General features: G+C 45.7%; 1 protein-coding gene across 1 annotated transcript; it reads right to left on the reverse strand.

Annotated features, from left to right (window-relative positions):
• Positions 1-2,148: 2,148 nt before the first annotated feature.
• Positions 2,149-22,035, reverse strand: LOC104913957 (acetyl-CoA carboxylase-like). Its single transcript, XM_019621976.2, has 12 exons — positions 21,960-22,035; positions 21,610-21,654; positions 18,976-19,017; positions 18,217-18,432; positions 17,561-17,716; positions 15,905-16,108; positions 13,956-14,111; positions 13,234-13,380; positions 4,506-4,775; positions 4,058-4,155; positions 2,788-2,908; positions 2,149-2,331 (listed from the first exon to the last, which is right to left on the reverse strand). Exons 4-12 carry the CDS (start codon positions 18,364-18,366, stop codon positions 2,164-2,166), a joined length of 1,470 nt encoding a protein of 489 aa, XP_019477521.1. The 5' UTR covers positions 18,367-18,432; positions 18,976-19,017; positions 21,610-21,654; positions 21,960-22,035; the 3' UTR covers positions 2,149-2,163.
• Between the last annotated feature and the right edge of the window lie 1,186 nt (positions 22,036-23,221).

Below are 23,221 nucleotides of genomic sequence, written 5' to 3' on the forward strand. Positions count from 1 at the left end.
TTCTCAGCATCTCAACCAAGGGAACAACAAGAAGTGAGGCTCAGTTGCTCCACAGAGGCAAAACTGCAGTATTTTCCTACCATCAGGCTCTCCTGGAACCTGATCCATGCACTGGTAAGAAGGGGCCCAAAGAGCCCCTGCATTCCTTCAAGGGAAGACTCCGCTTAATTGTCCCCTGGCTGATGGAGACCCAACTTCTAGCCAAAAGGGAATGCAAACAAATAAGTCCATCCAAATTCAAGGAAGAAGTGCTTAAAGGTTTACATACAAGAACAAGGAGACAGTGTAAATCTTTAGCAGATACTGCCTCCATGGCAAGACGATACAAACACATTAGTTCTCACCATGTGCTTCGCACCCTGCTCAACTGAGCTCAGACATTTTAGGAGAGCACTGGAGGTCACTTCACTGCCTCAGATGTACTCCTGGGCCACAGACAGAGCTGGATCCATTCAAGAAACTCTCACCAGAACAGCAGGGATTGAAAAATGAAGATCATATAAACTAGCAAGACACATCACAGACACATCCAGATGAGTGGGGACTCCCAGCCTCCTGCTCCTCAAGGACAGCTAAACTTTCTCTTAGGTCTGGGCTTCAGCCTTCTTACTGGGGAAGCTGGAGAGGATGCAATAGGCCCCTCCTTTGCAGACCTTTAGGCAGCTGGAGGTTCAGTGCCTACATAACAGTACGTGCCTTTCCAACAGAGCATGGAGGGAGAGAAAAGGACACATTCAGACCACTAAAGTCCTTGGGATAGGATGGGCTAAGACACCCCCTGAAACCATCTCCTTCTGCCTATGCCTTCTGACAGATGTCAGGTGCTTAATTTAGAGTAAATCCTTAATTTTTAAGTGCCTAAACCTTAGTGAGATTAATCTAGTCACACAAAAACATTCACTCCATGTGCAGAGCATGCAGTTAAACCCAGAAAGAAGAGAGAAGAAGAGAAGACTTAACAGACTTGCTGCGCCATCTGGGAAACTCTGCAGGACCCTGATCACCAACAAATGACAGCTGGAATCAGGCAACCTACTTCACTTCAGCAAGCACTAACTGGCTCAATCTCTTTTTGAAGGATGGATCTTCAAATGCCTCTTTTCCTTCCATTGATGCAGGTGTGTGTGATGTGTGTAAGAGATCTAACTGAGGGTACTGCATCCTGGAGTTGATAGGATCAATGTTTCATTCTCTCAGAGCCCCCTTTATTCAGGGGAATAATTCAACGAGAGACTATTTTCCTTTTATCTCCCATTGTCGGGCAGGCACTTCTTGAAACGCAGCTTGCGATGAAGCACAACCACCCCAGGTGCTGGAGAGTGCCTGAGAACAAAGCTGCACAATGGGGAAGGGCACTGGCGCCCGCACAATCCTAACTCCCATGTAAACAAAGCCCTCAGTGAGAGGGACAAGAGCTGGGCTGGCTGCGAGCCGCGTCTGATGCACACAAGGAGCTGGAGGCTGGGATTTTAATAGGCAGGGGGCAGCAAGGGAGAAAAATCGCCTCTGGTGAGAAAAAAAAAGAGCCATTTTAGTAGTGAAAGCACTAAGTTTTCTTACAGCCTCAGTTGTTCCTCCCTGCACCGACAGCTGAGACTTCCAGCAGGTTTCACCCCTTGAAAATCACCATCCGCTCTCTTTCCCAAGGCTTCAGTGCTCTCCCAGTGCTAACACCAAGTTCAGGGTGATTCTGGCCCACAGATTTGGAAACATGGTCTTCCAGACGCTGGAAACAACTCTGCTTCTCCTATCACAGTATACAGTGGGTGAGAGAAGGTGCTGCCCAGCGGGCTTCTCTTCTGTCTTTCAGTCACTGCACACAACCTATGTTAGTTAAAAGCTGCTTCACCTGGTTCAGGCTCAAGCCCTTCAGTGTGCAGCGCTGCCCAGGTCTCCCCTGCCCATCTCCAACCAGAATGCCTGAAACAGTGCCTCTGGCCATCAACGTAATGTTCTGGTCAAGAAAAACAGGTGCAAGAAAGGACTTTTCTCACCAGAAAAGAATAAAAAGAGACTGAAAGTCATTCTGGATGATCCCTGTACCAGTTCTTCTCCTTGGTCAGGGCTCAGCCCCTGGGGCCCTCCCTTCACAGCTCTTCCAGAAGCTAACAGCTCCAAGTACGGAGCAGGCACAGTGATGGCACCTCGAGTGTCAGGCAGAACTCACAGAAGCAGCCACTCATCCCACATAGCTCTGAAGGCTGAAGTGTAAACTCTTACCTTGTTGAGGGCTCCACAGCCAGTCAGGATTATGTGAGAATTCTCAACCTGGATAGTCCTCTGCCCTAACCGAACGAGGTAAGCTCCAATTCCAATTGCCCGACACGTAACCTTAAAAAAGAAAAAAAATAGAAGAAATCACATCGATTTCTGTCCTACCATACAGCCAAACCCTATTGATTCAAACATCTAGATAAAACAATAAAACTAGTCATGTTTGTATTACAAAGTTATAAAATCTACTCCTTATTGCAAAACTCCAGAACCTATTGTTTCATAAAACACAGCATCTCAACATGTATGCATTTTATGTAAAAAAGGGAGAGAAGTAGTAATTTAATGACTGAGCAAACATGAAGACCAATGGCTGCTTTCTGAAAAGTGTCCTCCATTTACTCTGAATGGATCCAGCCTTGTACTGGTGCAAACAGTGCTGCTCAATGCCTACAGGAGTCAATTTACATCAACCAAATGTCTGATCCCAGGTGTATCTCCTGGATACCACTACAGGATTTTTAGCTGAAATAGATGATAAAATTTGAAGAATAGAAAGCAGCGAGGGATTACCAAGTTGATGGTGATAATACTCTCGTAGGCTAAAGATGATTCTCCAGCAATCATGCCAGATCCTCTGAGGTTCTCTATTCCAAGTCCGTCTTCCTTCCCGATAATATCTGTTATCTTATACCTGAAGGAGACACATACAGCCTTTGAGTCACAAGGTCCAGTGATTTGCTGAATCAGTTTGCTATGAAGAAAATGAAAAATGACTAAATATCATTAAAGCTCTGAAGAGCAATGTGCATAAAACCCATTTCGGACCCACACAGGAGCTCATTCTGCAGCCTTGCTGAGCATCACGAGCAGCCCTATGTACATGCAAGGTGAGCAACACTGCGAAGAGGAAATGTCAAGGGAGAGAGATCCCAGGGAAAGCATTCTGTCACCCCCACAGGACGTGAGATGCAGTCTGACTGTAGAAAAAAAAAAGACAAGAAAGGAAGAGAATGTAGCCAAAAGGAACAAAACAACAGGACAAGAGATTATAATGAAGCTCTCACCTTTACTTTCTTCTTCCATGCCTTCCTTCCCTAGCACGGTCCCTTCTTACTCAGCACCCTCAGACTGGCCTCTATCTCCCACACCAGGCCCCCGCTAAGCAAAGCACTTGAGCATGTGCTGAAGTGCCTCACTGAAGAGCTGCTGACTTCCCGTGTGCAGGCGGGCAGCACGCAGCCCCACACCCAGAGCCATTCCTTTGTTCTTCCAGAGCCTGCCAGGCTGCAGGCCAGGCTTTCTTCTTCCCACGCACATCCTCCTCTCTCTTGCCAGCAGCAGCAGCACTCCTGCTGCAACCTAGCTCTGAAAACTTCTTCCCACCTCATCTGCAGATGAGCTACCTTTGGGATGCAGCTGAGAAAATACGGCCGCCTGGAGCAGAGACGTGCATGGAAAACCTAATGCTGTAAGGCAGTGCAAGCCTCCAGAACAGGCAGAGGGCTTAGCCTTCATCCAGGAATTCCTCTGTCCTTACTCTAGAGTCTACTCAAAAAGTGATTTGCAAAATTTAGACTGCAAGTCCCTGGGTAGAAATCATCATCCTGGTGTTACAGCATTTGCCACTGCAGGACCCTTGGGAACAACCTGGAGCCCCAGGCAGCACCACAATGTCAGCACAGCCCTTCCTCAAACAAGGCACTGCATGGCACAACTCCTCACGCCCGATGCCCTGATAACACAGAACTCTTCAGCTGAACACAAGGGTGTGACACGCACCACCCTCACACGTACCCAAGGAAGTGCAGAAAGCTTTTAATTCAGACTCATCTGTGCTTACCTGGACTCTCCGTTGTCCTCCACATGTTCACAGTGAACTGAGTTCAGAGCACTGACTTTCTTATAGTCTTGAGGTGTCAGGTACAAGTACTTGTATCCCTGAAGGGAAAAATAGCTTACTGATTCATTCCCATTTGTAGACCCTTCCTGTTTCCCAGCAACCCTACCCAAAAAGAGAGTTTCAAGGGAGCAAAATCTAATTTAAGAGTGAGGCAAACATCCTGTTTCAATATCAGAGCTCCAGCTGAAGTCATTGGAAGCTGGGAATGCTTTCAGCGTTTCACACTAATTCATTCTGGATAATTCTGCTGCCTGACAGATCCAGTACCAACTTTGGACCTACCAGTCTGGCAAATACGTAGCCCATCTCGATTAAAAGAGGCTGTGTAAAAACAGGATAATCTCCTGAGCTATGCAGACTTTCATCACTATTTCCTGCGCCTCCTTACTTTGTATGGGTCATCTGGGTCTTCCCATGCAACGTGGAACATGTGCCGGATCTCCTCAGCCAAACCAATCCTGGCTCCGCTGTTGGCAGCCACGTAGATGCGGGGGATGCCGTGAGTTCGAGCAAGCTCTGAAGCCCTCAGGAACAGCACATCCTCCTGAGGCCCAAAAGAACCTATCCTGTACGTAATGTCATTGCCAATGACGATGATATCACGGCCTTCAGGATACTCCGGGGTTTTGAGGGTCATTTTCCAGGCTACCATCCCAATCTGCAATAAAGGAACAGAAAGCCACAAAAGGTCAATGAATACTGTCAAGATGTGAAAGCAAGGAATTGTGCACGGGCTCTTGTGTATGCTGCATTTCAGTCTTTTCCTTGGGAACCCCAAAAACAGCAGCCTGCTTCCCTTGGACCCTGTCCTCATGTTAGCAACCTCTTCATTTCCTCCCTCCCTCCCTTATTTACTGTCCTTCCTTTCATCCCTCCGGCTCTTCCCCTTCTCCTCCGCAAATACTGCAGCAGTTTCTTTCCAAGCCCGCCAGGATAAGTAATGCTTTTAGCTGCATATTTTTCTTTTTAACATCACTAGGCGATCTCTTCTGGCCCATCTTATGGAGATCAGCAACATCTGTACCCTGCGTCTCCCATCCCTCAGCCGCTGCGCGTCCCCGCGCTGGGGAGTTGGCCATCCTGGAATGCCATTAACAGATGGAAATAGCAGCGTCCCTTGAAAGCCACATGCATCACCCAGTCTCTGCTTGCCCAAGGATCATAAGCTCTGAGTACACATTCCTCAAGCCGATTGCGCATCCGCTGCAATCAGGGGTTTGAAACTCTCATTGTGGAGACTCTGAATTCTGAACATGATGAACTGAGACGGGAGGGGGAGAGCGGAGAAGCAGCAGATAGATATGTGCCATTTAATCCAAATCAAAATGGCACAATATATAGTTGAGATCCAATCAGTATCTGCAATAAGATATGCCATAACAGGCTCATTAAAAAAAATAAAAAGACAGAGGGATTAATCAAAGGGTCACGGGAAGTAAAGCAGGCAGCAACCCAGAAATCCTACAAGCGGCAGATCCTGGCCTTCTGCCTCCCTTCCCAGAGCTGAGGCTGAGGGCTGGCAGAAAGATGGTGTTTCTGTTCACCTTCTCCTTGGTCTCTGTTTCATCCACTGCTGTTTTGATGGATATGTCACACAGGATTAATTTGTTTGTTTGCTTCCGAATATTTGCAGATTTACAGTTACATCTCAGCACCCAACTGCAGCGTTTGGGAGAGAGAGACACTGCAGCCATTTCAACGCAGGAGCATAAATCCCAAAAAGGTCAGCAGGTTGCGTTGCTGCAACAGCAGCACTACAGCAAAGTGCAAAGTTGTAATGCCCCAAAACAACGGAACGCGGCGGTTGCTGGGCACACAGACCTCCACCCAGGGAGGTGGTGGAGTCACCGTCCCTGGAGGTGGTCAAGAAACATTCAGATGCTGCACTAAGGTTACAGGTTAATTAGACGGGCTGAGCTAATCACCTAAGAGCACCGTCAGAACAACAAAGAGTGATGGCAAGCAGCAGGGGCTCCCAGGCGGGCTCTCTGCAGAGGCAGCACAGTTTGGCTTCTCCAGCACAGCTCTCCTCCCAGCACACCCAGCAACGAAGGGGAGAGGGAGGGAAAAATAAAAGCAGGAACCGTCTTATTTAACCGTTCTTATGTTGGCAAAATGATTTGTGCCACAGTATTTCCATAGGAAGTGGGACCATTATTCTCCTGTAGGAACACATTTGGTTTGAAAAGTAACACCGGACAGAACGTGAAAATCAAACCGGATGAATTATTCACAACCCCCAATCAGAAGTGATCATTATTTCTGATGTTCCAAACTGTGATTAGGATTCAGTGCTCAGATGCCATTTGCTCCCTGAATAACACCAGCGACACAGAATTGCACAGCACACACACATTACGCACAAGTTTTATATATATAATTTTATACACATCTTCTCCCAATAGATCTTTGCCTTAATGTAACCATTAACAGATAGTAAAAACACGATATTAACCAACATTCGTTTTCATGGCTCTCATAAACGCCGTTCGTTTGACACACAGTGTCAACACTAATCATGGCCTAAAATTAACACCAAAATTGACTTCAACATTAATTGCGCTATCGATGTGAGCAGTAATACACACACTGATGCAGTGACAAATTGACTGCTGGTGGCAGCCGGGGCTGCTGACAACATGCACTGAGGGGAACGGCAGCGATGCCGACCTCAGCCGCCCCGAGAGCACGAGTGTGGGGCTGGGGGAGCCAGCAGTGCCTCCGTGGGCAGGGGGACCTTCCAGGCCTGTAACCCCTGGAGCAATGCAGCTGGAGAGCCTGGATTAAGCTGCAACAGCTCAGTGTCTGTCAGCAGCTTGAGCCACGCAGAGGTGTTATTTCCTGCTATCCCACCATAAGGATGGTGCTGGAGCCCAAGCATTTCACTTAACTGAACTTAAAGGACCCCGACAAAAAATGCTGCCTTGTTCCCATTCTGCTGCATCTATACTGTACATGAGTTTTATATGTTGGAAACATATATAACACGTGAGTACACTTGTATGTCATTATTTATTATGTACTGAAGTTGTAATAAGGAAGGAAATGTGGCAGCTGTGGAGCCCTGCATGTGAGGAGCAGGTGCCAGCCCACCCCTCCTGCCATGCACACTCATCCCAATGCTGGGAGAACACAGCTACAGGCACTTGTTTCGCTCCATACAGCCTGTCTATCCCAAAGCTAAACCCAAACACTGAATCACTGCGCAGCCGTGGGCAAGGTGTGCTTTATTAAGGGACCAAACACACCCCCAGAAACGTTCTTTGATGCAGCTGTACCCATTTTTGTGTTTCACCATTGGATCCTACCACCCAGAAGAAAGCCTCTCCACACTCAGCCATGACCCAAAGCCAGAACGCTATTTTCAGTAGGAGCCAGCTCCCAGAAGAAAGGCACAATGGACTCCTGAGGCTTCAGTCTCACTGCCCTGACAAAAGGGGAACAGCAGAATCCAGGATCCCTTCTTCCTCTTCTTGGCTCTGAAAAAGGCATCGTCAGCAGCAGGAGGGGCAGCTGAGAACAGTGCTGCACAACGCAGGGCTGTGAGGATGAGCCACGGGGAGGAATGGCTCCAGGAAGAGATGTGGCAAAGCGCTGCTCAGTGCATCAGCTGCAAGGGATTGGGACTGGAAAGAATCCAACATGAATTCCTGCTACCTTGGTTCCTTCCACCAGACCAAGGGCACTTGGGTGCCAAGCAGCAGGATGGCTGGTGGCCAGCAAAAGTGGGTGGGCACACAGAGCTCCAAAAGGAAAGCTCCAGCAACTGCTGAAGACTGCAAAACTGGCTCGGACTGCACCCACACCTGTGCTGCAAGGTTTGTAGCAATCTCTGAGACAGCTAAAGGCATCATCTTGAACTAAACCACGTTCTCCATAAATTCAAGCTCCTGTCTGAGCCCACAGATTAATTGGGAACATCATTGCCAGCTTTTGCATCAAAACAGAGCGCTTTGGATGAAGGTTTCCAAACAAAGCGCTAATACCTTCTTCCAGACAGGTGTAAAGCTTGAAAACTTCAGCCAAAACAATTCACATCTCATAAAGTAACAGATCGATGGATCACAGAGCCCATGGGGTAACCTTCATTAGGATCTTCCTGCATTATAGGCAAACGTGTGTCCAACTGTTCAAATATATACGCCAAGATACAAGATAATCTTTGCACCATCACTTCTGCTCTCTACTTACGAAGGTATTTGAATAAAACCCTGCAAGAAATTTGGGCCATATTCTTATAAACATCCAGAAATTTGTATTACGTTCCATTCACCACCTGACATTCTATCTTTTGCTAAAAAAAAAAAAGCCTCCTGTTTGCAGCAAGTGTGCTCTGCACCAACCCAGCCCCTGCACCTCGTTGTGACACCCAAGCATCTCGCTGATGGGGGCTAAAATCATTCTGGCAATGGAGGATCACCTCCTGAAATTGTACCGTATAGCAGATGAGGAGCCACCACTTGCTGTGCAGCACAAATAGTTGTCCAGCTTCCCTGTTATTTAAACCTATTCCCAGTGCCACGGGGGCCTTCAGGTCAGGATTGCTCCCACAACTCATCAAGAAGAAGGACTGGGAAATAAAAGGGAATCAACTATTTTTTCTCTGGTAGGTTTGGGGTGGGTGTGAAGATGGATGGGTGTTTCCATTCACCTTCACGTTAATTCCCCACCTTCGCCATCCCACATTCTCCGCTCTCTCAGAAGTGCTTATCTCCCTGCTGCACGGAGCCCAGCGGATGTTTTAATGCCCTGTGCCTGTCATAAAACGCAGGGACATGGGGTGACAAAGCAGAACGTGCAGTTCAACTACGAAGCTGCGCTCGTATAAAATTCATTAGCTACACCTCTGAGCCCCAGGCGATCCACAGAGCTGGCGAAGCAGTGCTGCTGCAGCCCTCTGCCCAGCGCTGGCTGCAATGTCACCTGGCCAGGGAAAGGTGCCTGCCAACACACCTCCAGCAAGGATGACTTCTGAGCCTCACGCTGCTGAGAAGGAAAAACTGTGACATCTAGTGCCAAGAGGGAAAATGACACATTTACAGAGAGACTGAGATGCAGGGGATGTGGGGTGCTGCCCTTGGAGATTAGCTGGCTCTTACCAGGGGGTGTGTTGAGGTCCTGCTTCTGGGCCTGCCCAAACCCATCCTTCCCAACATCAGCACGTCTCAGCCACACGCTTCTGTCCCACACTGAACCCGTCCCACTCCTGAACCATGTGAGATTGTGTCACTGAGAAGAAAGGCTCCCATTTATTTATTTATTTTAAAATTAAACTTGCAGGAATGTTAGAAGTCTTGTGCTGTAATCTAGATCTAAGCATGGTATGAACTTGAAATTTTCCTGTGAAAAACACTTTAGTGTAAACGCACTTTTGTAACCTTACGCAAGTGGATTTGTTTCCTTTCACCTATATTAACTCTGACCATTTCAAAGGCTCGTGTCTACCTAAACTGAGAATGGAGATGGGCTGAGCATCCACCTTCTACTGCTTAGTTCTTGACGAGGTCACAGTGGTGCATTAAGTGCCCCATTTGTCCCACAGTCCTCATTCAGTAACACACTCAGGAGCATCAGACGGGAGCTACTGACCAGTGTTTGATTCTGCTGATAAAATACTGTCTCCTTCAGCTCTCTCATATATACCTACCAGCTCCGAAAATTATTTGCAAATTGTTCTTAACTTTTTAGGATTGCAAATTCAATCGTATCAAGTGTGCTGGCCCGATAATATTCATAACTGAAATGTTACGGTAGCAGACAGAGCTAACTGGAGCAGTCTCACATGTAAGCAGAGGTGTAACAGCAGCCAGCATTGTAACAAGGACACATAAGGAGGAGTAACTGGGGACCAGAAGACAGTTGATGAGCTTACTGAGAAGGATCTGGAACAGACATCATCTCACAGACAGCTCGAGGCAACATCCAGGATTCTGTCTGCAGCCCAAAGAAACAGCAGATGTGTTTCAGCAAGAGCTCTGGCTGTACTGAGAGGGCATGGGAATGGAAAAAGGCCCCGCATTAGCGGTGCCTTCTGGGCTACGAGAGCACACGGCACGGCCAGCAGCACTGCAAGCTCCCCCGCGTGGCCATGACAGGACAGATCCTCTGCTCAGAAGGAGCGAGCACTGCCTAGGAATAAATAACAAGTTGTATTTTCATGGTCCATTAAGTCCTTGGCTTCTTTGTTGAGACTACCAGCAAAGAGATAATTAGTGCCAAATGAGGTGGTGGGTTACATGAAGTGGTCATAAGCTAAACGGAGAAAAACCTCTCACATTGTGAAAGTTCTTTGAGCACAGATTTCTCTGAAAACAAAAACATCGGCCTGGTTAGCCCAGAACACAGCCTGCAGAGCCTGTGAGGATGGGAGACTCCCAGCTCTGAGCTCTTGCTCTGCCCAGCATAAGAGCAGGGATTGCAGCCTCTGTTGTTGACATGCAGTTGGCCGCCAATCTCCAGATTTTATGCTAGCTTCTCAATTTCACCGGCTGGCTAAAACAATTAGGGCACTTAGCTGAACTGAATGCTTTAAGAGGAGGAGTGTCTTGACCCCTTTTCACATGGAGAAAATGTAATTGTTCATACTGTGTAGCACAGCCCCAGCAGAACAGACAAGCCTTGCCCCAGCACAGCTGATACCTCGCTGGTGAGGCGCCCCTCACGTGGGGGAACAGCTCTGTTTGAATCTCTGATACAAAACAAGTATAAGAGAATGACAGCAGATCCTGAGTTAGAAGGAACCCACAAGGATCCTCAAGTTCAACTCCTGACTCCACAAAGGATCACCCAGAAACCAAATCCCGTTTCTGACAGCACTGCCCTGATCTTCCTGGCCACCAGCAGGCAGAACAGTGACAGAGGCCGGAATGTGCTGAGCAGCACTGCACTGATTACAGCCAGAACTTTCCTCTACAAAAATAAGTCCCGTTCCCCTGGAAATGCCCTACCCAGCAGCTCACCAAGGCCGGCAGTGGGAGCAGCTCACAGCTTGGGGCACAGCCCCTGGGCACCAACCACCAGGCACTGCTAACCAAACCTGGGGGAGCACACATTCTGTAACAACCAGCATTCAGCAAGCACAAATTAAGACTCTTAGAACGTATTTGCTTAAATTATCCTTGCAACAGTCCCAAGTATTTCCCCCTTTGAATACGAGCAGCCCTAGCAAAGGTAAGGCCCCTGCCTGAACCCCGCCAGCACCCCGCCTCCATCTGTGTTGGACAGAGAGCCTCGAGCGCACGCTTGTGAAAATTTGTTTCCTCAACTGAGCGAAATTAAACCCTGAAAGCCTCAAGTCGGCTCATCCTGATAAAGGAAGTGCAGCAGGGAGGAATGAATCCGCTCGGCAGCTCGTCACCCCGTGAATGTCACCTGTCCTTCAGAGTGCTGCCGGAGCCCTTCCTCACATTGACCGCTCTCCCGTCTGAAAGAGCGCTATTGTGTGCAGCAGCTATTGGTAACAGAATTCAATACCGATGCCTCAGACCTCATTCCAGCTGCACACGGTCCCACGGTAACTGCCTGGCAGCTGAGCACCGCCGGCCGTGGGCTGCATGCCGCGCTCCTCGCTTGGGCCGCTCGGCAGGCAGCCGACCCAGTGCTGCCCTCCAGGCCCCCACCTCGGCCCTGCTGCTGCTGGAAGGCAGGGCAGCACCTGCTGTGCACCTTTGTAAGAGGACATCTTGAGGAGACAGAAAAACATGGGGGAACGCTGCACTTCTCTGTCCTGCTTTCCAACGGTTGAACCCCTCTGCCTGACTGCCCCAGGAGGGTCGGATCCTGCACGGGAGATAACACTGCACACAGCAACAGCCACACAATTTGTTTGCAGATTGAGTGCAACGAAGTCTACCAAGGGTTAAATAAAACTCCTAATTTTTTTTTTTGGTGGTCTTTGGGTACAAAATCTCTTATAATAAGACTATTTGTATTCATACTGGCAGAGTAAACAGTACACGTTCATGCCCAGGCAGCTCCGTGCTTGTAATTTCAGCAAGAGCAGAGCTACGTCCCTGAGGGACTCTGCTGTTTCCCCAGCCACCATCCACTCAGACACTGAATGAGTGCAGAGAAAGAGAACGATGATGGCGTGAGGCTCCACAGCAGCGCAGCCCCGGCCGGGTTTAGTTGTCCTAGTGAAGGTGGTTCTGCCGTAGGCCAGCGAGGAAGCACTGCTCTCGTAGTCACCACTGACTAATTAGGTTCCATCTAAAAATACTATTTTCGAAACCTTTCCCCAGTAAGAGACATGTAATAAACAGTGAGAACAACCCCTATTTCCTCTCATCACCATCCTTGATGTTCTCAGTGTAATAACAACGTTTGGACAAGTCTCACGTCCCATAACCAGCAGAAGGCACTACGCGAGTTCAGCAATGCCAAAAACATCAACACCATCACTTAGAACAGTTCAAATTGAAATTACTGCAGAAACATTTACTTATGGAATCCCACCTAGCCAAGACCAAGCACAAACAAAAACAACCCCAACCCTGCTACTAGTTGACTATCTTCTCAGGCTGCTTTAATGCTGCATCCCACGGCTTGCTGACACAACACAGCAGCAAAAGCCCACGGCTGTACGGCCTCCTCCACGGGCAGCTGAAGGAGCAGCAATTAGTCTGGCAGCATTAGCAGCCCCGTCAGTCCCATGGAAATCACTCACTAGAGGGGGATGTTGCACACACCTTGCCCACGTGCTACACAAACACTGCAGTATTTCAATGGCAAGCATAAAATTGGTTTTTCATTTTTAAGCAAATGAAAACATTTCTATTTAGTCTTGTAAAACATATTTGGTTCAAATATAAACCCCAGTTACCTGGAATAGCTGAACGAGCACTTTTTAATTATGAAGGAAAAAATAGCATAGGCACAGGTTTGAAATGGAATCATCATTTACTATGGAGTTTAAAATATCCATTGTATGGAAGGTATTAATTTTTAATGAAACAAAAATCCCATTTTCAAGAGAGAGATTTCATCTACGAAAGACTGAATGAATAGATTTTGTGCCTGGCTTGGTAAATTTTCATTACAATTGTCAAACCTAGTCCAAGAGACAACGTACTGCAGGACATGGAAAGGAAAGCAGTGTTGAAGAAAGTGCAACTTGCCTCGTTTCCTCCTGGCAGCCTGTTCATGTGCACGAGCTGGCCCTGATCATCCAACACCAATTCAGTGTACGTCAGTATGTCAGACGGCAGCGGCGGTGTTGGCAGGAATGCATGTTCATTCATAGAATCCCAGAGTTTAATTAAAGACTAGAGGATGAAGAGACAAATTCTTGTTGAGAAAATGCTTTTGTTCAATCCGCTGTGAATTAACATTCGAGACAGAGCACTCTAAAAGCCCCCCTCCCCACAATTTGACTGACAGTATTCAGTGGATATCACTTATTTTGGAATTTAAACTATGAAACGCAGTTTCACCCAAATTAGCATAATTCAAATTACGTGATTCAGGACAGAACCCAGCAAATCAGATACACAATCAATTCTGAAACTCATTAGCACGTTTTATAATGCATGCACTGGCCAACCTTCAGGAAGGCTGGATAACAGGGTGGTAAAACAAAGAAACACAAACAAGAAATGCAAGATGGTTTACATTTCAAGTTCTTCTGTTAGATTTATTAATGGAGCTCCAGCAGCAGTGTATCAAGAATCCTCATTTTTTTCAAAGCCAACCCAATTCAGAGTTGTGCAGGCTCCAGGGAACCACTGTCAGCCATTCCAGGCCACTCGTTTCCCAATAAGCAGGGATGGCAATGCACAGAAGTGCTTTGCAGATACAGAAGTTCAGAACAATTCACCAGGCCTCAACAAAGAGCTCTCACCTGCCGAAACATCTCAGGAATGTCATAGACATAGGATGTCCCTAAAGACTGTGCCTGGAATCTCTTGGATTGAAGAAGGTCCTTGGTCACGTATGGGGTATTTATCAGCATCCCATGAAGTGGTCCCTGTTTATCCCCATAGGCCTGGAACATAATCTGCAGCAGAAGACACAGCCAATTACAGTTTAATCCACCAGTCCCACAGACCTACCTCATTGATATTTTAACAAAAATCATCTGGATATTCCACACTGGCCAGGCTTGTTTCTGTTCCCTACAAATATGTTAATACTCACATACCCTATAACACCATGCCTCATCATGCATTACTACCCTTTGGAGACAGTGCTGGACCATAACTGTGTGGATCTGAGCATCACTGACTTATTACTGCATTACAGCAGAAAGCAAAGTGAACAGAGCCACGTCCCCACAGAAAAAACCCAGTGACATAGATGACTTCACATTCACCAGTATTTCCCCTGACACCGTATCTGTGCCGATGGATTGTGATAGCTGGGAGCAGAGAGGAGAACTCTGTTATTTATGGAGTCGAACAGCACTGTATCCGTATCTCCACTGACTGATCATGGAAGCTAGGTCAAGACTTGCATATGTCATTTGGCTTGAAGTTTTGATATTATAAGTTTAAAAGATTTTCCCAGAGTAGCAACATGAATTATCAGCTGCCATGCTTCATGGCACTATATATTCCACTCAGCCAGGACTTGGAAGGAAATCTATTTCAACTGAGAAATAAACACGAGGAGCACTGCATAACTGGGACAGTGCTGAACAAATGCTGCCTCATAGAAATGCACCTAACAAAAGCAACACGATCGGGCTTTCTTATCAACAGAATGGCTATCAGATCTGATACTGAAAACTACAGATGATTTCTAATTGCGGGGGAGTTAATTGAAGAATTCCACAAGAAAGAAAATTCAGCAAAAAAGTCTATTTCAGGCTTTATATTCAAAGGAACAGTTCACACTCTGTTTTCAAAAACACTTCTCTGTGAAGCTGCTTTGTGGATGGGGTACCTGCTCATTTGGGCCAGGGTCTGTGTTAGGAACCCATACTGATCCACAGTGACCTTCACAAGTGACTAACAAAACTTGAGGGTAAAGCTCAGCTACTACAGAGCATTAAAACATCTTTCTCTTTCCTCGTCCCCACTCAAAGGCAGAAATGAAGTAAAACATGTGGATGCTATCTGCTCTGAGATCTCCAGAACTGGACAGGCTGTGCAGCCAGGCTGCAAGAATTCAATGGAGGAGAGGGGGAGAAGAGGTGACTCAGCACTCTGAGCTGCACATTAACGCTGCCCAGGCAATTTGTTCCGTTGCTACTTCTGCATGGCAGGAAGATTATTACAGTGGGAGATGTAAACATTTCTGTATTTAAATATTTTTCATGCTTCCTATGGTTCACGCACTTCAGGATACGGAAGGATTTGAGTTAACTGCAATATTCTTACGCCATGAGAAGCACAAAGACCTGAACAGCTGTAACCACTACAAAAGAGCCCATTACGCTTAATAAAAATGACATAAAAGCACCTTCCACAATTTTATAGCACCCTACCCAAGTCATTCCCTACACCTTCAGAATCACAGAACGTGCTGGGCTGGAAGGGACCCACGAGCATCAAGTCCAGCTCCCGGCTGCAAACACGACACCCAAAATTCACACCACATTTCTGAGAGCATACACAAGACAGTTCGAGGACGTGCACTTTTACATAACATCATATTTACTACTCCTACATTGCTCTTGCAAGACTGCTTTACAATGATATGCTCTTCTTGGTGTGGCAAAGTTTTACACTGGTATGGTCGTTTCATATTACCTGAAAGCACAGCAAACCACAGAAGAGCTCTATCAGGTGCAATGTGCCCCCCACAAAGACTTTGAGCACGAAACAACAGAGCCACGTGGAACCGCACCTGCGCTGTCCTGGAGTCCGTCACCTCTTTGTACAGGCTGATGTCCAGGTAGTAGCCCGACTCGTTGGTCAGGAAGAGCCGAATGGGGATGGCCTTTCCTGTTGGCGTCAGCCGAATGTTGATCTTCAGCTCGGCCTGGAGGACGCGGAGCTTCCACAGGCGGCTCCCGTAGCGCATCACCATGCTCCGCACGGATTCCTCGATCTTAAAACACAGCAGAACCTGCCTCACCTTTCTGGACACAGCGCCCCGCTGCTGTAAGCTTCTGCTCCAAGGGCAGCTCAGCATTTGGGGGCTGCAGAAAGAGAGCCCCAAACTGCAGCACATGAGCTGCTACCAGACCCCGCTGGCTGGTCCTTTCTCATCCTGACAACTCTTGATACGCAGGAGCAGGACCCAAACGCAGGGATGGCACTGAACTCAGACACCTCACTCCCCAGCCAAGCACTGCGTCCCCTGCACTGACCTCTCTCCTGCAAGCATAGCTCAGAATTACAAAACACAGGAAAGTGAAATCCTTGACAAACAGTTATGTAGCACTTATACGCACAATAATCATGTTTCACATGCTTACAGTGCTTTAAATCAACAAAGTAATTACTGCTTGGAGCTTGGCCTTCTGGTGTTCTATTAAACTTTGTAATATACTACTGTTGGCAAATAGCGCATATTAAAAGAAGGCAATTCATAGTCTGTTTTTAACATTCTTTCCAAAAAAAAGTCTCCTTTCCACTGCTGCTCAGGAAAAAGTCACGGTGTGCATCTGAAGGCTGCCCAACATCCAGGGCTGCACACCCCTGGTGCTCCTGAGAACTGATGGCTCAGGATTCACTGAGAGCGCATTTATTCAAAAGCAATTTAAACCACCAATTTTTAATCATGAGTTAAAGTCAGCAAGCAAGAGATCCTTACTCCGATAACCGATTCATCTTTTTAAACTTTCAGTTATTCTCATAAGGAAAGGTCAGTTCTCGTATCTTTTGGTAACCATGAGCAGAATGTTGATGCCCAACCAAACGCAGCCATGCAGCCTTTACAGCATATTCAGGACTTCCTTTGCAGTGGTCTGCTAACCAGAAATGTAATTTATGCCTACAAACTCTCGTTTATCCATTCTAATCCCTCATGTCTTTAAAAGACATAGGAACACGAGAAGTGGTTCTTGCAAATAGCACAGATGTTAGAGCTCTTTTTACCTAAAAGGCTTCCAAAGCTACCCCCTAACAGCTTCTGGGTTAACACACGGCATTACTCTGTTTCTATCTCATAGTAACATTCACTACTAGCTCATTCCCAAGGTAAAAGTATACTCCATATGACTTACACTGACAAGAAGAAATCAAAATTAGTCATTAAATAACTAAACAAGCAGTGCAGAATCTCTCAGCACTCCCACGGCTCGCTACTGAAAAGCAGAACTCCAATATTTAGAGGAACTAAACAGACCCTCACCTTATCACTTCTAACACCAGTCCCCAACTTCTTGTGATTTCTGCTATAAAAAGGCCGGTAGGAACTGCACGTCATTCACCAAGCCATTAAAATGCACTCAGTCAACAGATGCACTCACACAGCACAGAGAGACAACAAACGACCATTTATTCTGGCGAGCGAAGCCCAAGAAAAACAAACAGCTCAGGGTTGGCAAGGCCATACCTTGGATGGGTCCATGATGACAGTAGGCACAAAATTTAAGAAGATGTGATTGCAGTCAGTGCGCACGTTGGTATTATTAAATGCCACCTCCAACTCATCCATGGCTTCCAAAAGCAATCGCTCTCCCTCGTTTTGCAGATACTCGAAGGAGGCTTCCTGCCAGACATTGTCAACAAATAATTTACCTTCTATTCAAAAATCACAACCCAAGTAAACAGCCTTTGAAAAACTGCAGAAGGACTTGACTGAGAAAATAGGTTACATTAGTATCAGCAGGATGTGCAGTGCTAAAACAGATCAATCACAGTCACAGAGTCAGTACTCCCACCTTCTGGGTCCACACATCCAGCTGACTTGTTTAGGTCAGCATAAATGCAAACTTGGACAGGTAAAACTATTGCTTCCGTAGCAGGAGAAGCAGAGAGAAATAACTACTGCAGGGATTTCTGACTATCCACAGCTCAGAGAAAAATCTCTGTAAGGTACAGGAATACTGCCTTTGAAGACATGCTGCTGCAAAGCCGGTGTGAGCAAAGAGAGGGCACACAACTGCAGCACTCTGTATGTGCTGTATGTTTTCAGGCAGATTCTCAAGCGATTTACAGAGTTTTATAGGCAGTCTTGGAAAGAAACCTCAGCTGGGTGACAAAACTCACCTTGGTAACCAGGTCTGAATGCCTTATAATGGCCCTCACAAAGAACCTGTAGTCTGTCACTTCTGTTCCTACTTCAACTTTAGCTGCCCCCAGGTAGAGATGCATTTTATGGTTGGCACACGGAATGGCAGTGAGGTCAAAGTTTCGCATTCGGTTCAGCTCCAGCTGAAAAGCCAGAGCTGGCTCCAGATGGCGGTAGATTCTGTCTTCTTCAAACTGAAGGAACAAGCATGTGCAGAGAGGGAAGGATGTACAAGAAGAGGTGGGTTAAGAAGGTAGAACGCTGAGGATGCAGAAATCTAGATGATGCCCATTAAACTCATTCATACATCCATAATATTACATTCATATGCCCTAAAAGGCTAAAAATTCAAACTAAATTGTTAAACTACTAAGTGGAACACGCACTGTAAGACAGCAAGTTCTCCAGCTCTTTCCCCAGGAACCCTCTTTTTCAGGGAAGCCAAGAAGTTTGATACTGAATCATTACACAGCTTCTACACTTCCCCTGTTACGCTGTGAATGAAACCCACAACCACAGAAGCTTTAAGTCAGGTTCCAAATGCATTAATTTTTATTCCACATTACCAGAGACCTATCATTGTTCCTGAAATCTATTGCTGTGTGGGAAGGTGAAGATACCACACTGTGCAGTGAAGCTGAGCTGAAGCAGCTCCCTGCAACAGCACATGAACAGCTATGTGAGAGAAGGATACAGTAAATGCTTAGAGAAGAAAGAATTTAGATTGTACAACTCACCTTATCCCTGGCACGGAACGTGAAGAACTTTGGAAATTCCCTCTGAAAACAAAAATAATGACATTAGTCCTCCCAAAGTCCTCCCCCTGGGGTAGCACCGTAACAGAGGAGATCACTGAAGTTGTTCCAAGCTAGTTTTACAGCATTACAGAGCAGTGGAAAACCAAGTTACCCCCAGCAAGGCAGCAGAGGCAGCTCAGGCCTGTCTTCACCGCCAATGCAACAGATGCTACTTGACTGGCTTTTTATTACTGCTGTCAATTATCAACAGACAATAGAATTGAACTGTCCAGACATGGCAGTGGGAAACTTCTTCTAGTTCTGTTATTACTACAGTGATTGTGGAAACGTTTGGGAGCTGTACAATCATATTAACTCCTTATTATGTAAGCTGATGTACACAAAACAACAATCTACATTAACAGTTATCTTCATATCCTTACTGTTAGAAATATCCTCTTTCCAATGAAAATTATGAATTGTAATAACAGAACTTCATTCCATGTTTAAGTAGTACTCCAGAAAAACCTCCCAGCTATGGTTAGGTTTCTCTGTTATTCTTTCTATTGCTCAGATTATATCCTAACAAAACGTAAAAGGTTTGTATTTTTTTTGTGGTGCACTGAATGTCTCAGAAGGCAGCAAGACTAGTCAGCATCCTGCTACGTACACCCTCAATTCCATCCAAGAAGTTCTCTGTTTCTGTGGAACTGCACTCGCACTGCGTGGAGGAACATTTCTGAATGCTTTGCACCAACGTGAGAACACCAGCCATTTGTACTTCAGGTAATATAAAGGAGCACACAGAATGGCCAGAGCTGTCTCATTAAGAAATAAAGGCGGTATCTGACTTGAAGTCACTGAATTTCTGAATCACATTTTCGCTGTCAATAAGGACGTGCAAGCCTAGCTTGATTCAGTGCAACAAACAGCAAATAAAATAACCACCTCGTAAATCATCTTTACCTCCCACAAAAGCAGTCCCTGGAATGCCACCTGATGGCTCCCAGCTGAACAAAAGAACTTGTGTTTGACTGGAGCGTGTCTTCTGGACTAGCTACAAGTAAGGGAACCCTGCCTGACAATTCAGGCACATAGGTGAGCCTACAAGGACCAACAGTGCTCTGCAACAAGCACACAGGACTTCCACGTTTCCTCACTTCTCTTCCAAATCCCTCCCACCTGTTCCCCCCTGCACACTGCCAATTTCCCCTAATATCATCCGTGCCCATTCTATCACTAATGTAATTGCTTTCAAGGCATTTGACTATTGTTGTGGGCAAATATAATAATTAGATGTGCACACAAAAAAAATTCTCAGTGCTCTGGTACCAAAATCCAAAAGAGTGCTCCATTTCCTAGGCAGAAGAATTATACCCCTGCTGTGTTCTCATCAACCAACCATCATCAAGACAATCAAAATAATTTGCCTAAATTAGCCAATCAAGACACCCTGCAAATCGCAGAATGTGAAAAGCTACAACAGAAATCATCATAGTTGATTATTATACTAATAATCACGTTAAAAACCTAATGAGATGAGGAAATTGGAAGCTTGCTGGAGCAACTCTCTATTACCTCAACATGCTGGGAACTAATTATATAGACTGTAATTAAAACAAAAACAAACCCAAGCCTGGGCCCTGGCTAAGTTAATAGTTGGTCCAGTAATAAACGGAATAGAACAGGAGATGGTAATAAAGACTGACACTCACAAAACGTCCCAGCGGTGCTCTAGAAACTTTGCAGGCAGATGAGATGGAGCAGTGCACCCTCTGGCTCAGGAGCATCCTATCAGCACATCACATCAGCACAGCTCAGGGCCAACACAAGGCTGACTCTGTCCAAGCCTGACCACTGATGCGTGCTACAGAGTTTATTCACAGACTTCTGCTTTGCATTCTTCAAGTATTAATTCAACTCTCTAAAAATTCATTTTTTCCCATCTAAAGCTAGGGTTTCCTTCTAAGAGTCCAATTCCTACATAACCCGCTCACCAGGACCTGTCTGTGCACAGGGTCAGGGATTCCCACGCAGTGCTCAACTTGCTGAACCAGGCTCATTAAACACAGGATGAATTTCTTGCACTTTAAAGACTCCTAAGAACCTCCAGAGTTGTAAAGCAGCTACAGAAGGGCTAAAAATACTGTTTATGCTTTGCATTGCCACCTTGAAAACAGGGCCAAGCTAAGTCTTGCTGATTCCAAAGCCCAGGAGAAAGAAGTAATTCACAGCAGCAGAAGCACCAAACACTTTCCACATCATTAAGTCATCAAAATTTAGTAAGTCACTTCAATCATTCCTCTAAGTTATACTGAAATCAGTGAGAAGACTGAAGAAATCACCACAGCAGGTATGAAATATAAAAATTTGTCTGATTACATTTCAGAATATAGAACTATATCAACACAGTGAAGACCTTGGTCAAAGTGTCAGCCATGAGGTTAGCCAGCCAACGAGCATGGAAGCAGCCCTGCTGAATGCAGCAGGTCCAGCTTTGTATTCAAATTCAACTTTGACACAATGCTGGCATCAAAGGCCTGGCTAAGAACCAAATGAGAACCCAGAGTCGCTTATGAGTCTCCTGGCCTCTCATCAGAAATACCACCACGTTCCAGAGCCTTTTTTACTTACATGAAATCTCTGATCCACCTCACAGTTGACCTGTTTCCTGAAGTCCTTACAAACGAACCACACAAACACAGGAAGAGAAAAAAAAGAAAAAAAAAGCAGAAGAAAGCTAGCAATTAGAATGAAAATCAAAAATGAATTAATTCAAGATTACAAGAGGTGCCAAGATTGTTTACAATTGTAAATTAATTTTCTTAAGCAAATTCATCAAAACAATCTCCAATTTTAAAGAACAAAAACAGTGAAGTCAGAAATAACTGCAGTTATAGTACTTAATTTGTGACAAGATAATAAATTCAATGCTTCTATGAACTAGAACTACGAACTTCCTAGCATGAGAGACACCAAAATACCTTCTGTGCCACAAGGAACGTCAGCCTCCGGATGCCATGCTCAATCAGGACTGATTTCTGCAAAAGGAAAAGAAGGAATCAAGACTTAGCTTCACAGAGAAGGAACACATTAAGAACATGTGCAAGTCTTCTCTGAACCAGAAAAGCTCTACAGATTCTCTTGCATCTCTGTTGCATGTTCATTCCCAGCCCGTTTTGCTCTACTCACAGCTACCATCTCCCATCTGCTGACTGCACAGCAGCACACACAAGCAGATTCATAAAGTCTGCAGAGGTAAGTAACCCCGTGGCAGGACAAAGCACCCCAGCTGAACCTTGCCAACAAGCAGAGCAGAAGGGTTGGCTGCAAGTATTGCAGGGCTTTCACTCATTGGCCAACACAAGTTGGTCTTTTTGCAAAGATGACTTTCTGAAGGGAGCACAAGATAGGCATGGTAGGGCCGTGGAAAATGATCCTTTTAAAGGAACTGGCCCAATAAAGCATAACAGCACGTACCTGATTTTGGTGCAAACAGTACATGAACAAAGGACGGATCCATCAGTATCACAAAGGTGACAAATGAGATTTTTGATACCGTCCCTCAGATGTGTGTCAGATATGCCCGTGCTGGTTGCTTCTTGAACCAATTCCAGAAAGCCACATTACAAATGAAAATGGTGTGATGAGGATTTGCCACATCACTGGTTTTTTTTAAGTGTTAAAAAACTTGTAATATTGCCCCTTTAAAACTTTATCCTTTCTCCTCCTTTTTCCAATTGAAAAGCAAAAAAGATAAAAATAAAAAAAGAAGAGCAAAAATGAAATGAGAACTTTGCTAGCCCAGGAACAAAACAACCCCTTTCAACACAGACAGCAATGTTTTACTAAGGTTAAGCCCTTTGAAAATGAGCATGAGCGACTATATTCATAGCAAGAGGAAGAAAATAACTTTAATAATTCCATGATTTAAAAAGCAAAAATTGTTATTGCTTTTAAAATTCCACAAGTGGCAGACAATAACAGCATAGCAACAGGATTCTGATTACATCGTAATAATGCGGGTCTCACAGCAAGTCCACAGCTATTACAGAGCGATTAGCCATCAGCACCTGGAGAAACTCCATTTGCACTGACTGCCTCAATCTCCTCCACAAGTCATTTACAAGTATATGATCCTAATTTCTATTAGAAAAAACACACACAACATGCTGGGACTAGAAGATTATTTGGACAATTTGGATCAACCTATTTGATAGTTTAATGTGTTTGGGAATTTTTTTTT

The sequence above is a fragment of the Meleagris gallopavo genome, chromosome 21 (assembly GCF_000146605.3).
Source record: "Meleagris gallopavo isolate NT-WF06-2002-E0010 breed Aviagen turkey brand Nicholas breeding stock chromosome 21, Turkey_5.1, whole genome shotgun sequence".
Lineage (NCBI taxonomy): Eukaryota > Metazoa > Chordata > Aves > Galliformes > Phasianidae > Meleagris > Meleagris gallopavo.